The 16,530-nt window shown below is 39.7% G+C and overlaps 2 protein-coding genes across 2 annotated transcripts; one reads left to right on the top strand and one right to left on the bottom strand.

Annotated features, from left to right (window-relative positions):
* Positions 1-1,188: 1,188 nt before the first annotated feature.
* LOC309496453 (putative nuclease HARBI1) lies at positions 1,189-3,917 on the top strand (the record flags this gene model as incomplete). The annotated part of the gene is made up of 4 exons (XM_082166443.1): positions 1,189-1,260; positions 2,203-3,036; positions 3,130-3,336; positions 3,476-3,917. The coding sequence occupies 3 exons, from the start codon at positions 1,189-1,191 to the stop codon at positions 3,331-3,333; spliced, it is 1,110 nt and encodes a 369-aa protein (XP_082022569.1). The 3' UTR covers positions 3,334-3,336; positions 3,476-3,917.
* Positions 3,519-5,286, bottom strand: LOC309496452 (uncharacterized protein; the record flags this gene model as incomplete). Its single annotated transcript, XM_082166442.1, has 3 exons — positions 4,654-5,286; positions 4,114-4,569; positions 3,519-3,671 (listed from the first exon to the last, which is right to left on the bottom strand). The coding sequence occupies exons 1-3, from the start codon at positions 4,723-4,725 to the stop codon at positions 3,519-3,521; spliced, it is 681 nt and encodes a 226-aa protein (XP_082022568.1). The 5' UTR covers positions 4,726-5,286.
* Positions 5,287-16,530: the final 11,244 nt, after the last annotated feature.

Here is a 16,530-nt window from a genome sequence, read left to right as displayed (position 1 = left end):
TTAATGATCACAATTAAAGTATTAATTATATATACAGAGAAATGCACATCTTGGATTAAGTAATTGTTACCCGCATCAGGGCTGGGAAGCCTGAATGGGTGAGGTGAATTAACCACTTCTGCCGGCTCTGTAGAATGATAAATGAAACGCTGTGAGACAAGAGTACTGGCTGTAAGCTCCGGCAAAGTTTAATTAACTCTCTCGTTTTTCTTAGCTCTCAATGTATTCACAACATTAACATATGTAACTTTACAGAACAACAATTACTTGTTTCTCTGTAACACATTCCATTTAAAGAAAATAACTTTTCAATAAAGGCTTTTCCGAAATTACTTTTGTCTATACTTGACTTGTTCTGCAACACATTATAATCAATCACAATACATTGACCTGCTCCTGTTTTCACATGTTTTCACATCGTCATGAACAGTAATTCCATTTTCACACTGTCACATAAATGAATCTCGCATTTGGCTTCACACTAACCTCATGTTTTACATGCAAGCCGCCATTTTGGCTCCAGTTCACACATTTGGCTCGAGATAACTCCACTGGCAAATGTACATTTAAATCGCTTGAACTTTATCATCCAATTACAATCAACATATAAAACACTTTATAAACATTCCTAAACTCTTTCCACATGAGTATTTTCTCTCATTTCGCTTTAAATTCACATATTTGTCACTCGTGTGTAATCTGATATTTGACTCATTACTACTGCATGCGTATTAACAAAACTAACAGTCTTTCTCAGTAACTTACCAAAAATCAACATATACATGTTTGAAACACAGTTTTTAACATCAGTTTCGACCAGTTTTAGAATCATTTTTGCTCACCTGTAGAATGATAAATGAAACGCTGTGAGACAGGAGTACTGGCTGGAAGCTCCGGCAAAGTTTAATTAACTCTAAAGCTGTGTCCCAAAGTGAAGGCTACGTCCTTCTAAGGACCCAGCCTTCCCAGCCGTCGAAGGACCCAGCCTACCCAGCCTTCCCTGCTGTAGAAGGACGCTCTGAGTCTAGCCTTCGTAGGATTGTAATTGCCACCAGGTGTTCCCCATTATGCTGTCGCCTAGCAACGCTGCGATAGGAGAGCTGCCATCATACGCGGCATCAATTAAAAATAAAAATGGAGCAAGACTACATAATTTTATTTTTCTTATTTTATGTTTTACTGGAGGAGATGGTGGGGATGTTTCATCCCAGGCGGCGCCGCCGGGTGATGTATCTCCGGCTTTGTCAAGACCGTGGCCAGGTAAAGTAAACTGGTTTGCTGCATCCCAATTCAGAAGTTGCGTCCTTAATTGCTGGAGTACACAAGTTGAGACTGTACTTGAGTCATGTTATGATAGGCTACTTATGAAAATACAAAATACACATAAAGCTGTTCAAATGTTTAGTTATAGGCTAAGTTACCTTACGAAGATGCAATTTTTTATGTAGTTTTATTCTCTTGATCATGGTGATCTTATTCAGGCATGTTTCCAGCGTGCTTTGTTTTAACGCAGTCGAAGCATAAAACACAAAACAATAAATAAACAGTGAAATATACTTCTTAAATAAATTCAGTGAAATATACCTGTTTAATATATATATATATATATAGGTAGGCTACTCCCGCTCGCCTTCGGATGCAGCCTTTTATATGGCATGCATCTGTATAGCAACATTTCCTTAAAATTGTGCTCGTTTCATTTTCAAAATAACCTGTGGTTGACTGTAAGCAAGTACATTCGTTAAGTATTCACATACAAATGTGAAGTAATGAGGGGTTTTTTTCTCTTTCACAGGACAGCAACACTACAAAACCATGGTATTTTACAATATGATAACTTGTTCTATAGTAAACTATTCAACAATAAATTAAAATATAACTACCTTCAACATATTCAGAATTAAAATGCAACATACACATAGCCAAGCAGTAATATGAATGCAACAAAATATCTAAAAACCCTGACAAACAGTTTTTTATGCAGAATACTTAACTGTTCTTTTACTCTTCATATCTTAAGTAAATTAAATACAAGTATGCAAGATAACACTTGTACATAAGTAAGGTTTTAAATATAACTACTAAAATTTCCCCAATGTGCCATTAATACTTATTAAAAGTAGTTTAAGTATCACTATATCTTCCAACAATTACATTGTCACAACTTTAAACAATCTCTCTTTGTTTGTTTCCCTAAATCAGACCACACCCCTGTACTGCAGGATAAACCTGAGCGTGCCAGTGCTGGATGGGTTTTTTAATGACCGTGACACACGACCTGATTTTCGGCTGAGCATGGAGGCCCTGAGAGTGCTGCTGGACCTGTTGAGAAGTGACCGGCAACACGGATGGGGTTCCACAATAGAGACCCTGGTATTTCTTTTCTGGCTGGCGTGTGTTACATCCTATAGGGTCGTCTCCAGAGCATTTGATATGCCTCGTTCCACTGTCCACCGCATTGTCCACTGGGTCGCTGAGGAGGTGGTGGCCATCCGCCACCAGGTCATTCGGTTCCCCAACACCCCAGAAGACCTGGAGGCAGTTTGCCGTGGGTTTGCAGGGCTGGCCAGACACAGAGCTTTCCTGAACGCTGCTGGAGCAATCGACGGCTGCCATGTCCGCATCAAGCCTCCAAGCGGTCCTGATGGTCAATGCTACAGGAACAGGAAACTGTTCCCTTCCATCATCCTGCAGGCTGTTTGTGACCATCCGGGCCGCTTCATTGACACCTACGTGGGCTGGCCCGGGTCAGTGCATGACGCACGAGTGCTCCGGTACAGCCCACTGTACAGGAGGTCAATGTACCCTCCTCCAGGGCACTTCATCCTCGCAGACGGAGGGTACCCATGTCTCCAACACACACTCCCCCCCATCACTCCCTACAAGAGGCCAGTACGAGGTGTGGGAGCCCAGTGCTTTAATCTCCATCATTCCAGGGCACGCTCCATTATAGAGCGTGCTTTTGGGATGATGAAGACCAGGTTCCGATCCATCTTCCTGAAAGCGCTGGAGGTGCACCACACCTTTGTACCTCATGTAAGTTAAATGAAAAATACATTTGCAAAAAACATAATTAACTTCTTTCTTCCAGACCATATCATTTTTTTTTTTTTTTTTTTTTCATTTCAGGTCATCACAGCCTGTGCCATCCTCCACAACATCTGCCTTGGGGTTGGTGACATCATAGCCCCGGAGGATGAGCATGAGGAGGATGATGCGGAGGATGAGGGGGAGCATGTTTTGGAGACAGTCAGTGGTGCTCCCTGGCGTGACCAGCTGTCTGCAGAGGTGTCTGCCCTGGAGGAGGTTCCCATTGACCATGATTACTTGTAACAGGCAAGTCAGAACTTTAAAGCTATAATGGCCAAAACCAAAAATGTATGTCCATAGAATGGGTTTAAATGTTGAAATTTTTGATGCTTTGATTTGAGGATGAGAATTTATTTTATTCTTCCCTCTTTTTGAAATGATTCAGTGAGATGGCAGCCGTCGATTGAGTCAGCCCTGCAAACCCGTTGTTAGACAATGCAGTGGACAGTGGAAATTATGCAGTCAAACACTCTGGAGACCATCCTAGATGATGTCCCACTCACCGGCAGAGAGGCCTTGCCAGCGTCTCTATTGTGGAGCCCACCGGGGTCCAGCGGCACCACCAGGGTCTCCCTGCTCAGCTGAAATCTTAATTTATGTACTGTTCATTTAAATTATGTTGTCAGATGATATTTAAGTTATGTTGTAAATGGTTATTTATTATTTATAAAACGTTATTTATCTATATAATTTATTTTTCCAAATGTTATTATTGTATAAAATATTGCCTGTCAAACCTGTCATTAAAAAAAATAAGCAATGTCAAGAACGGTTCCTTTTTATTTCATATCCCAACACATCAAGTTACTTAAAAAATAAACAATGCACAGAAATGGAACAAAAGTAATGTTTATTATTCATTTTAAATAAACTGTACACAAGTTTGGAAAAAAATACATCATTTAATATAACTTAGATTACAAAAATAAACTGTACAAAACTTAAGTTTCCTCTTTCCATTTAATTTAAATTAAAAATCCTCTTTTATATACATAAAAAAAAAATATATATATATTTCTCCACCATGCGCTCAAGAAGCGCAAACAGCCTGTCCATCCTGTCCCTGCTCTCTCGAGCTCTCCTCTCCTCTGCCTCCCTTTGCAGAGCCATGTCCTCTCTAATGAGGTCCAGCATCTCCTCCTCATAGTCCCGCTTTCTCCGTGCTCGTGGTGGTGCGGGTGCTTCTGCTGGTGCTACGGGTGCTGGTGGTGCGGGTGCTGCTGCTGGTGGTGGTGCTGGTGCTGCTGCTACGGGTGCTGGTGCTACGGGTGCTGGTGGTGCTGGTGCTGGCTCCTCCTCACTGTGGCCACCCACTGCTGAACTTGGCCCTGGTGTGTCCTCACGGATTGAGGCGATAAGGACAGGGGGATTGGTAGAATGCCTCTGCCCCAACACCTCATCCATGAGGACAAACCAGGGCCACGTTTCAGCAGTGGGTTTCCCACCCACTCCCTCTCCTGTCCCAGGATACTTGCAATCCTAAGGCAGAACAAATTAACCATGGCTTGTTAACAACAACAGCACAATACATTTCAGAAAAGATGTGTGTATTAACTTTCTTACTTTGTATTTTGTTTTTAAGTTGTCCCATTTTTTTTTTGCCTGCATGGGGGTTACCTTCCCCAGCAGGCCCATTTTCTCCAGAATTGCTCTAAAAAAGCAGAAAAGGGTACTTATGAAAAATTATAACACAGGGGTGCAAATGAAATATTAACATTAGTGCATTGTTAAAACTGAAAAAAGACACATCAGGACATGCATTCAAAATAGTTTAGAAATCATATTTCTGGATACTCAAATGTGGTTAAAACCTTTGTAAACATAACTTGCATGACAGCACTACAAAACACATAAAAGTGAAAACCATTGCATCATCTACTGCTTTTCTTATTGTTGTGGGTTTTCTAGGGTGAATGATATTTATTATAATACACAAGTGAGACAGATTACTGCAAATTTTACAAGTAGGTGTTGTCTTACCTCCAAGCCACGCTGGCGGAGTTTTTCACCCCGGTGAATAAATGGTCGTTTTCAGACCGCAGTTTAATAAACTGAGCGGTCTGCTCCTTGCTCCCTGAAAATTATTAAAGTAATTAGCACAAGTTTTGCGTCTAACCACCTGACAAATAAAGCCACCCAATGGTAACAAATGAGTTAAGATGAAGTTTATAAGAAATAAAAACTTGTGGCTTTTGACTGTGGTTTCGCTAGCTATTTAACCCTCTGAGGTCTGAGCTGTTTTCTGGGCCTGGAGGTGTTCTGACATGCTCTGACATTTGTGTTTTTTTCTGTTACTAGTGACATTTTCATGGCTAAAGTCTAATTACACTGTATTCAGCACAAACTCTGCTACAATAATATATCAGCAGCATGTATGTAAAAGTTTGTAGTTTTGAGATAATGACATTTATGCGTGGTTTGTGAAAATACAAAAAAAAATTCTCACTGAAATAAGGCCATGAAACCCATACTGATTATTTCTTCACAAGACTTTTGAAAATTGTATGACGTAGCCTAGAATATTTGCTCCAAAACTATGTGAAAATCACCCTGACTGCTCATTCAGATAAGACAATATATTGATTTAAAATTTCTAAGACGTAAGCTTTTAACACCTGAGAAAGACAAAGACACTCCCCTAACTGCCCTATTAGGAGCGATCAGGCCCTGTCATTCAGAGCAACCTTGCACAAAGAATGAGGAGATTTAAAAAAGAATGGCTTTTAGATTGTTTGGATTTATTTACAACACAACACAATCCAAAAATACAAATGACAAAAGAGCACATTGAAAACAATGATCCAAAGACAGAGACCTTTGTGCCATTCCTAAAAACATTGTACATACCTTTCATTTCCAAGGTGTTTGATTTTCACTTTACCATGTTCATGTACAGAGACTCATGTGAATGTTGCATCTGGTCCCTGAAAGAAAAGAAAAAAGTGAACATACTGGTATCAAGAGAAACTAGGCCTGCACGATTTTGGGAATACATTTGAGATTTTTCTGGTTAAAATTGCTTTTTAAAATTCACAGAATACACACACACACACACACACACACACACACAATGTTTCCAACAATATATAATATAAAGAACACCATGTTTGTTGTGCCTTGTAGGCATCAGCTATGTGCAGTACTGCATAAAATAATTTTATTTTACAAAGCAGCCTATTAATCTTCCAAAAGATTTCAGTAACAATGCTAGAGAAAAATATATTGATTATCTTATGTTACTTCAAATGTTTCCATTCGTTATGATGATATGAAATGAGATAATAGTAAAAACATAAAGCCTAATGTTTGGTGCATTTTTCCTTTCAAACGCACAGCGCGCTCCAAAATATGATACTCAAACCCACAGCGCGCTCCAAAATATGATACATTCAAACCCACAGCGCGCTCCAAAATATTAAACATTATGGTTATACATATCTATGTTTGAGCAGATATCCACAAACAGTATTTAACAGTAAACACGGGTCTAAATAGTATAATATTCACCATATATCTAGCAACAGTTCAACTGCAATGTGAAGTTTATGCAACAATACCATAAACTAATAAGTAAGAATTTCTTACCTTACATCTTTCTTGTCTTCAAATCGCGTTCTTCTTCTTCTGATGTAAATCCAATGTAAGCTCAGACGTGTCTTCCAAACTCGACGAAAAGCAGAGACTTGTGAAGTGTTTTGGTGTTTTGTGTTTGAGGTAACGAGGGCGTTCGCGTCCCATGTGGAGATTTGCATGTGAATCTCTTTTGCGCGAGTGGGCGTGTCGAATTAAAAGTAATTAGCAAGCGTTTGAGATACTGGACATCCTGTTGGTTTTATACAAATTACTTAAACAGAGAATATTTGTTTTCAGTTTGAATCCGATCATTTAAAAGTACACACTTAAATGTGTATAAAGGTGTATGGCTCATAAATGTGTGAGAAGTATTCGCTGAGTTTTGTTTCAGTTTATAGACGTGCTCAAGAAAAAAAAGTTCACCCCGACGGAGAGGCAGAACGCACACCCTGTTTATTTTCTTTATTTTACAAAAGCACAATGTTTTGATTTGATTGTAAGTGGACACATACAAAAGTAGAAATATCACAGATTCTTTTTTTATATTTCTTTTTTCTGTATAACCATAAATGACGGAGTAATTTAAGTTTATTGTGCTACAATGTGAAGAAAATCCAGCAAAACACGGGGGCGCGTTTTCCGACCACAGAGGGTTAAGTAAATGAAAACATAAAACTTACATTTAAAAGTGAATTTTCTCTCACCGGCCGAACTCGAGGACGCCATTTTTTCAAATGAAAATGCTTCCGTCACCGGCGCGCAATGACTTATGGGGTAGGATAGGCCACTAAGGATCCGTTTTTGTATCCTTCCTTTCACGGGGAAAGAAGGGTGCATTTGGCGTCGCTTTTAGCCTGCGTCGCGGCGCGATGACGCAACCGTCCCTCGAATACGGCCTTCGAAGGATGCATAACTGAATTGGGACAGCCTTCATCGAGCCGCGGTGACGCAATCGGCCTTCAAATGCGACCTTCCAAGGATGCAGCCTTTGAATTGGGACGTCCTTCGGCGCGCCGCTGTGCCGTTTCGTCTCGCCGCGGTGACGCAATCGGTCTTCAAATACGGCCTTCGAAGGACGCAGCCTTCACTTTGGGACACAGCTACAAGCACCAGGTGCAGTACCTTAGTTCAACAGCGCTAAACGCCCTCTACAGGAGACAATAATAACAGCAACATTTTCTTTACCCACAACAAAGAATGTAACGATGAATTTACCCATCAATAAACGAATGTTGAAGGCACATGCATTTATGAACAATACAAAATTTTAAAGGGGTGTCCTTTTTTTAACATATATACATACATTTTTCAACCTGCTACACTCTCCCCTATTTTTTTTTAGATGACTCCTGACATCTGAATAACCTCTGAAAATGTGTTATTTGCTTTCATTCTCTTCTTTGAATCACTACCTCAGTACACCTTATGACAACAAGGGTGAGTCCCATTTTGAGATATATAGGGTTGTGTGAGTTGTAGTGAGTGTAACTCTGCTCTCCAGGGTTCAGGGCTGGACTGGCCATTGGGCATACCGGGCATTTTCCCGGTGGGCCGACGTGCTTTTTGGGCCGATACATCTCATCTCAGATACAATTTTTTTTTTTTTTTCGGCCCATAAAATTTGTACATCGGCGGCCCATTCGTTTGGTTTTGTTTTGCTTAATTGGCGGCGCTGGGTTTGTGCCGGTGTAATGCACTGGTCCAAAAAAGTCAGTGTTAGTTTTTTTCTTCTCAAAGACCAGCCCATGAAACACGTAGATCAGCGGCCCATTGGTTCTTTTCTTGATTGACACTGGGCTGGCCCAATCACAACTTTAAACGAGTGAGCGAGCGTGCAGCAGTGTCAGTTGTATGTATCAAAATAGTCTGCGAGATGGAGAAGAAACGCAAGGAATGTGCAGAGAAATAGCGTGAAAAAATAGAACCAGGCCCTTAACCCTCTGGAGTCTGAGCGTTTTTTTGGGCCCTGGGGGTGTTCTGACATGCCCTGACATTTGTGCTTTTTTCAGTTGCTTATAAACATATTAATGGCAAAGGTGTAAATTCACTCTATATAGCACAAACAGGACTACAATAATATGTGAGCCACATGTATGTACATGTTTTCATTTTTGAGAGAATAATGTTTATGCGTGGTTATCGAAAAAACTAAAAATTAAAATTTTTGAAATAAGACCACAAAACACATACTAAATATGTGGCAATAAGACTTTTGACTTATGGATGTCGTCGCCTATAGTTTTTTCTTCAAAATTATGTGAAAATAGTCTTGCTTTATCGTTCACATAAAACCATACATTGATTTAAATTGATGTAAAACAGGTTTTGCTTGGAAAGCCAATATGCGAGGGGGCGTGAACGAGGAGTGGTTTACACCTTAGAATACACCCACTCTGCATAATGATGAGCCATTCACTCAGGTGTGACACTGACTGAGCCACAATGCAATGACAAAAGATATATTTAGAAGAAGACTTATATTGACCATTTAAGATTTTGCTTACATCTATCTTGTAAATATGTTTTGCTATTTTATTAAAATGGTTACAATTACAACAATAATTACAATTTCAACAATATTTCAAGTGTACTCTTTCTTTGTAAAAAAAAAATGATTATAGGCCCTACATTTTATCTATGTATTCATTAGTTTGAATATAACCAACATTGGAACAGCTAACATCTTAGTTGATGACTTTATTTTTGACAAAAATCGTATTTTATATATAGAAATGGCTAAACAAAAGCTTATTTGATGTGGCAGTATATTCTACAGTAAAAACTGTACCCAAATCTACTAAACAAAATGTTGTCTTTCATATTTCGTCTGACTGTAACGTTGTTTTCATGAAATATTAGGGCATATTGTTAATTTGCAGTTTAATACGTTGCTTATACAAATAGCCTACATTTTATTTCAACATTCAGTCGATGTTTACTTATCTCAGTATAGCAATACAGTTTGCTAAAACATCATCATTCATTCACACACGCGATTTAAATTTAAACTGTCTTTGCCAGCTGTGGTAAACAGCGCGCATCTGTGCCGTTTATTCATTCATAAACAGAAACCCACGTGAAGAAATTCACGTGAGAAGGAAAAAACTTACTTGTATTCCTCAGCTCGCTCCTCGATATACCCGCACTTCTGAGGGACATTTTCGATTAGTATTATTCCTCACAGCGCTGCAAGACGGTGTAAACAAGTAATGATCTAAATAAACGTGTGTGTTTTCTCGAGCTGATGGGGGCGTTCACAGGATTGCCTCAGCCATTTGCGTTTGAATAGCGCGCGCTCTCCGTGGGCGGGGCCGATTATAACGTAATGAGATGAGATGAGCTCGACTGGAATCGCTCTCTTTTAATACAGATTTCACAAGATGAGAATAATTGTTTTTTTATATAAATGACTTCATTTAAAAGAAGAGAATTCAAGCTTCATGCCTGTCTGTCTGTATGTCTGTTTGACTGAGTATTCGCTGAGTTATTGTTAATTTTCGGACGCGTTTCAGAATGGACTTCACTGGCAGAGAGAAGGCAGAACTCGCTTCGTGTTTATTTTTCTTTATTTGGCAAAAAGCACAACACTTTGTTTTTATTGTGAGTATACACAAAAATAATACACATTTAACAGAATCGATTGATGTATGAAACTCCTATGGAAAATCAAAGTCAACAGAGTATTTATGAGTTTCTTTTACACTAATAAAAAAAAAGCGAGCTGGTATCGCCGGCGATACAGCCGACCTCAGGGGGTTAAAGCAGACGCTTTATGTGTCAAAATATATGTTTTCTGACCTTCATCAGCTCCTGTGGCAGATGATGATAGTGAGGAGGATCAGGAGAGAGATGAGAAAGTGTAGAGTCCACGGTAAGCAGACCTACTTTCAAAACACTTAAGACTATGTCATGAGTGTAGGAACCCATAACCCAGTTACAGATTATTTCCACATCTGCATAGATGACGATTACCACTAGACATTTAATGAGAGGCGTTTGTAAACCACGTTTTCCGCCAAAATAAAAGCTTGATGCAGTTTGCGTCAGAATAAAAGATCATGTGCTTATCTCTTTCAAGTATAGAAATTGGTACAAAACTAATTATGAAAGTTTCCTTTATTTTTTAGTGCATTTGTTTTACAAAATATGGCTATTAATGTCATTGGATTAATATTATAACTATTATTATGTAGTAGGTGTAATGTAAATAGACACTGTAACCAAAAGAGGTTTGAATTTTTCGTTTAATTTGCACACTGAATATGGGTTGGAGCTTTTAATTTTGAACTCTCAAAGTGCACCAGATTGATGAATTTAACATTAAAATGCACAAAATTTTCGCTCGTAGCTTTCCCATCTTTACCTTACAGCTCGCAGTGCATTTTTGGGTGGAGTTCACTGTGAAAACCAAGGTTTCAGCAGCATCTTTTTGCATCTGCAAGGCCTCCGAAAGAAGGTCAATTAGACTGATGTTATTTGCACAACCATTATTCTCCCTTATGATCTCCTCAATTACATTGAAACCGAGCAGTGGACAATCCAGGCACTTTCGACTCACCAAAAGGGGCACTTGGATGGCGATTTTGTTTTGTTTACCACTTGTGATCTCTAATAAAACCTCAACCCATCCATCAAAGGGTACAGCTGTCCCATTTGCTGCAGTGACATGAAGCTGGCTATCCGCTAGCAGAGATTCTAATGGTTGGATGTTGATGTTAGGTAAGCATTTCTTTAGCCACACCCGTCCAACAATACTGACCTGGGCTCCACTGTCCAAAAGCATTTGAGTCTGGACACCATTCAATTGGCAAGTTATCATGCAGCGACTGCCAATCAGCTGCGCAACACGTTTCTCTCCAATCTCATTCCCGCTGTTGGATGTGTTCTGTGTTACAGGTTGCTCACCTCTGGATGCCCGGGAAGAAGGTTGGGACACAAGATCTTCCTCGGTCACTGGTGGTCCCTCCCCAGTGACCTCCTCTCTTTTAACCCTCTGGGGTCGGCAAACGCGCTTTGCTGGATTTTTTTCACATTGTAGCACAATAAACTTAAATTACTCCGTCATTTATGGTCATACAGAAAAAAGAAATATGAAAAAAGAATCTGTGATATTTCTACTTTTGTATGTGTCCACTTACAATCAAATCAAAACATTGTGCTTTTGTAAAATAAAGAAAATATACAGGGTGTGCGTTCTGCCTCTCCGTCGCGGTGAACTTTTTTTTCTTGAGCACGTCTATAAACTGAAACAAAACTCAGCGAATACTTCTCACACATTTATGAGCCATATACCTTTATACACATTTAAGTGTGTACTTTTAAATCATCGGATTCAAACTGAAAACAAATATTCTCTGTTTAAGTAATTTGTATAAAACCAACAGGATGTCCAGTATCTCAAACGTTTGCTCATTATTTTTAATTTGACCACGCCCATTCGCGCAAAAGAGATTCACATGCAAATCTCCACACGGAACGCGGACGCGCTCGTTACCTCAAAAACAAAGAACGAAAAAACTTCACAAGTCTCTGCTTTTCGTCGAGTTTGGAAGACGCGCCTAAGCTTACATTGGATTTACCTCCGAAGAAGAAGAACGCGATTTGAAGACAAGAAAGATGTAAGGTAAGAAATTCTTAATTATTAGTTGGTTATTGTTGCATAAACTTCACATTGCAGTTGAACTGTTGCTAGATATAAGGTAAATATTATAATATTTAGACCCTTGTTTACTTTACTGTGTTTGTGGATATCTGCTCAAACGTAGATATGTATAATATGGTAACCATAATGTTTCATATTTTGGAGCGCCGTGTGTTTGAATGTTTCATATTTTGGAGCGCGATCGCGTTTGAAAAACAAAACGCACCAAACATTAGGCTTCATGTTTTTACATTATGAATTTCTATAGGCCTACTTTTGATCAATTAAATAGATTCTTGCTGAGTAAAAGTATTCATTTCGTTCCAAAAAAAAAATCATACTGGCCCCAAACATTTTACTGATATTGATAATGTTGCAAAAGCTTTCTCTTTCAGATAAATGCCGTTCGTTTGAACTTTCTATTCTTCAAATAATCCTTAAAAAAATTGTACACAACCGTTTTCAACAATGAAATGTTATGTGAATGTTACTTGATCATCATATTACTGATTTGTGAAGGATCATGTGACACTGAAGACTGGAGTAATGATGATGAAAATTCAGCTTTGATCACAGGAATAAATTACACTTTACTGTATATTCACATAGAAAACAGATGATTTACATTGTGATAATATTTCACAATATTACTGTTTTTGCTGTATTTTGGATCAATTAAATGAAGCCTTGGTGAGCAGAAGAGACTTCTTTTAAAAACATTTAAAAAAAACTTGCCGTCCAAAAACGTTTGACCGGTAGTGTATCACTATTATAGCCTTTAACACATTGTCCCAACCTGGCGGTAGTTTTGCGAACGAGCATCATTCTGGTGTTGTACCTAATTGAAGCTGACTTTAACTCTTTCCCCGCCAGCATTTTTTTGAAAAGTTGCCAGCCACCGCCAGGGTTTTTGACGATTTTTGCTAAATTTTAATGGCCCACAGAATATTTTGTTCTATGAATATATGAACATGCTACATATCAAAATAAAGATCTGAGCGTCTGCTTTTTAAAAAAAAAAATTATTAATTATTTTATCTTCATTTTTTCTTTTTTTATTGCCACTTGAACATAGATAGGTTTTGTCAAAAACACAACATTCTGGACAAAAAGCTGAGAAAAAGGACCTTCCAAAATAAATTACAATTATAAATAAATCTAAAATATATAACATTTAGGCGCTGTAATTTGCTTTTGAGTGGTACACTGAGTAACATTTCCCAGGATGTGGAAACATTTCCCCCTCGCTGTGTTCTACCTGTAAATAATTATATGAATAATTGGAATTACTTTCAATAAAAAAGACATAGATACACAGACACACACACACACACACACACACACACACACACACATTATATATATATATATATATACATACAGGTGAAACTCGAAAAATGTGAATATCGTGCAAAAGTGCGCAAAAACAAACAAAAATAACGACTTTATTCCACTATTCATTTCCTTCTCTCTGGGCCTCGTAAGTGTTTTTGCGCAGCGCGTCTGTGTTACACGTCACCACGTACGCTCACTATTGGCCGACGCTGGTCATGTGTGTGACGCGCAGCGCAAAAACACTACGCGAACCAACTAGAGGCCCAGAGAGAAGGAAATGAATAGTGGAATAAAGTCGTTATTTTTGTAAATAAAGTATTCTCGTCGCTTGATATACTTAAGATTGAGCCACTGTAGTCACTTGGACTATATTAACGATCTCTTTAATAACTTTTCTGGGCCAGCAAGTTTGGGCCACCTAGCAGCCTACGGAGTAGTTATCAGCTCTCAGATTTCATCAAAAATATCTTAATTTGTGTTCCGAAGATGAACGAAGGTCTTACGCGGTTGGAACAACATGAGGGTGAGTAATTACTGACAGAATTTTCATTTTTGGGTGAACTAACCCTTTAAAAGGTGAAACTAATATACACTGCTCAAAAAAATAAAGGGAACACTTTTTAATCAGAGAATATCATCAAGTCAGTTAAACTCCTGGGATATTGATCTGGTCAGGGTTGGTAATCAGTTTCAGCTGCTTTAGTGTTAATGACATTAACAGCAGGTCCACTAGATGGGCAACAGTGAGACAACCCCCAAAACAGGAATGGTTTTACAGGTGGAGGCCACTGAAATTTTTTTCCCTACTCATCTTTTCGGACTGTTTTTCACCAGTTTTGCATTTGGCTAGGGTCAGTGTCACTACTGGTAGCATGAGGCGATACCTGGACCCTACAGAGGTTGTGCAGGCAGTCCAGCTCCTTCAGGATGGCTCATCAATACGTGCCATTGCCAGAAGGTTTGCTGTGTCTCCCAGCACAGTCTCAAGAGCATGGAGGAGATTCCAGGAAGACAGACAGCTACTCTAGGAGAGCTGGACAGGGCCGTAGAAGGTCCTTAACCCATCAGCAGGACCGGTATCTGCTCCTTTGTGCGAGGAGGAACATGATGAGCACTGCCAGAGCCCTACAAAATGACCTCCAGCAGGCCACTGGTGTGAATGTCTCTGACCTAACAATCAGAAACAGACTTCATGAGGGTGGCCTGAGGGCCCGACGTCCTCTAGTGGGCCCCGTGCTCACTGCCCAGCACCAGAGAGCTCGATTGGCATTTCCCATTGAACACCAGAATTGGCAGGTCCGCCACTGGTGCCCTGTGGTTTTCACAAATGAGAGCAGGTTCACCCTGAGCACGTGACAGACAGGAAAGGGTCTGGAGAAGCCGTGGAGAATGTTATGCTGCCTGTAACTTCGTTCAGCATGACCGGTTTGGTGGTGGGTCAGTGATGGTCTGGGGAGGCATATCCATGGAGGGATGCATAGACCTCTGCAGGCTAGACAATGGCACCCTGACTGCCATTAGGTATCGGGATGAAATCCTTGGATCCATTGTCAGACCCTATGCTGGTGCAGTGGGTCCTGGGTTCCTCCTGGTGCACAACAATGCCCGGCCTCATGTGGCGAGAGCATGCAGGCAGTTCCTGGAGGATGAAGGAATGATACCATTGAAGGGCCACCACGCTCGCCTGACCTACATCCAATAGAACACCTCTGGGACATTGTGTTTCGGTCCATCTGACATCACCTGGTTGCACCTCAGACTGTCCAGGAGCTCAGTGATGCGCTGGTCCAGATCTGGGAGGAAATACCCCAGGACACCATCCGTCGTCTCATTAGGAGCATGCCCCGACGTTGTCAGGCATGCATACAAGCACGTGGGGGCCATACAAACTACTGAGTACCATTTTGAGTTGCTGCAATGAAATTTCAGCAAAATTGACAAGCCTGCTACATCATTTTTTCACTTAGATTTCCGGGGTGTCTTTGAATTCAATCCTCTGTAGGTTGATCATTTTCATTTCCATCAAACGATGTGGCATCCTTTCGTTCATAACACATTACCCAGTCCATATTAGTATAGATATCCAGCATGACATTTTTCCCCATTGAGATCTGATGTGTTTTCAAAGTGTTCCTTTAATTTTTTTGAGCAGTATGTAGACTCATTACATGCAAAGTGAGGTATTTCAAGCCTTTATTTGTTATAACTTTGATGATTATGGCTTACAGCTTATGAAAACCTTTTCACAATATTCTAATTTAGAATTTGGGGTTTACATAAGATGTAAGCCATAATCATCAATTTTTGCACGATATTCTATATCTATAGTTCCACCTGTAAATACATATTACAGTGTGGTAAATGTGCACAAAGAGAGAAACAATTTGGGCATTACACGCTCATATTTATGCACACAGCCACACAAATAGCCTACATGCACACTCACACACAAACATTATAGTGTTTATATATATTATCCAACATTGTGCATAAAGATATTTCTGTGACATGAACATCTCTCTCACTAACTACTTCGTCCCGATCAGATTCAGAATGATCAAATAAGGAGTGATCGGACTCCGAGTCCATCAACACCTCCAGTACTTGATCAGCCGTAAACCTCTTCATTTCAGATATTTTGACCTAACGTTACATTCTCGCTACTCCATTCATGTTTGAGCCGATCGCAGTCGGTTTCTTTGATCAAAAAGTTCCTTACTCTTTCAGAGCATGCGCGCGGGTCTGCCTTACCATATACCACCTAAAACACGGATACCCGGAAAATTCCGTGTTTGGCGGGGAAGCGCTTTTTCATAAAACCCGGAAAATTCCGTGTTTGGCGGGGAAAGAGTTAAGAGACACAAAACATTTTTTCTGATGTAATTTTAATT

Source organism: Leuciscus leuciscus, assembly GCF_965113295.1.
Source record: "Leuciscus leuciscus genome assembly, chromosome: 4".
Taxonomy (NCBI): Eukaryota; Metazoa; Chordata; class Actinopteri; order Cypriniformes; family Leuciscidae; genus Leuciscus; species Leuciscus leuciscus.
The sequence above is the reverse complement of the archived record's forward strand: the minus strand, read 5'-3'. Positions and strand labels throughout refer to the sequence as shown.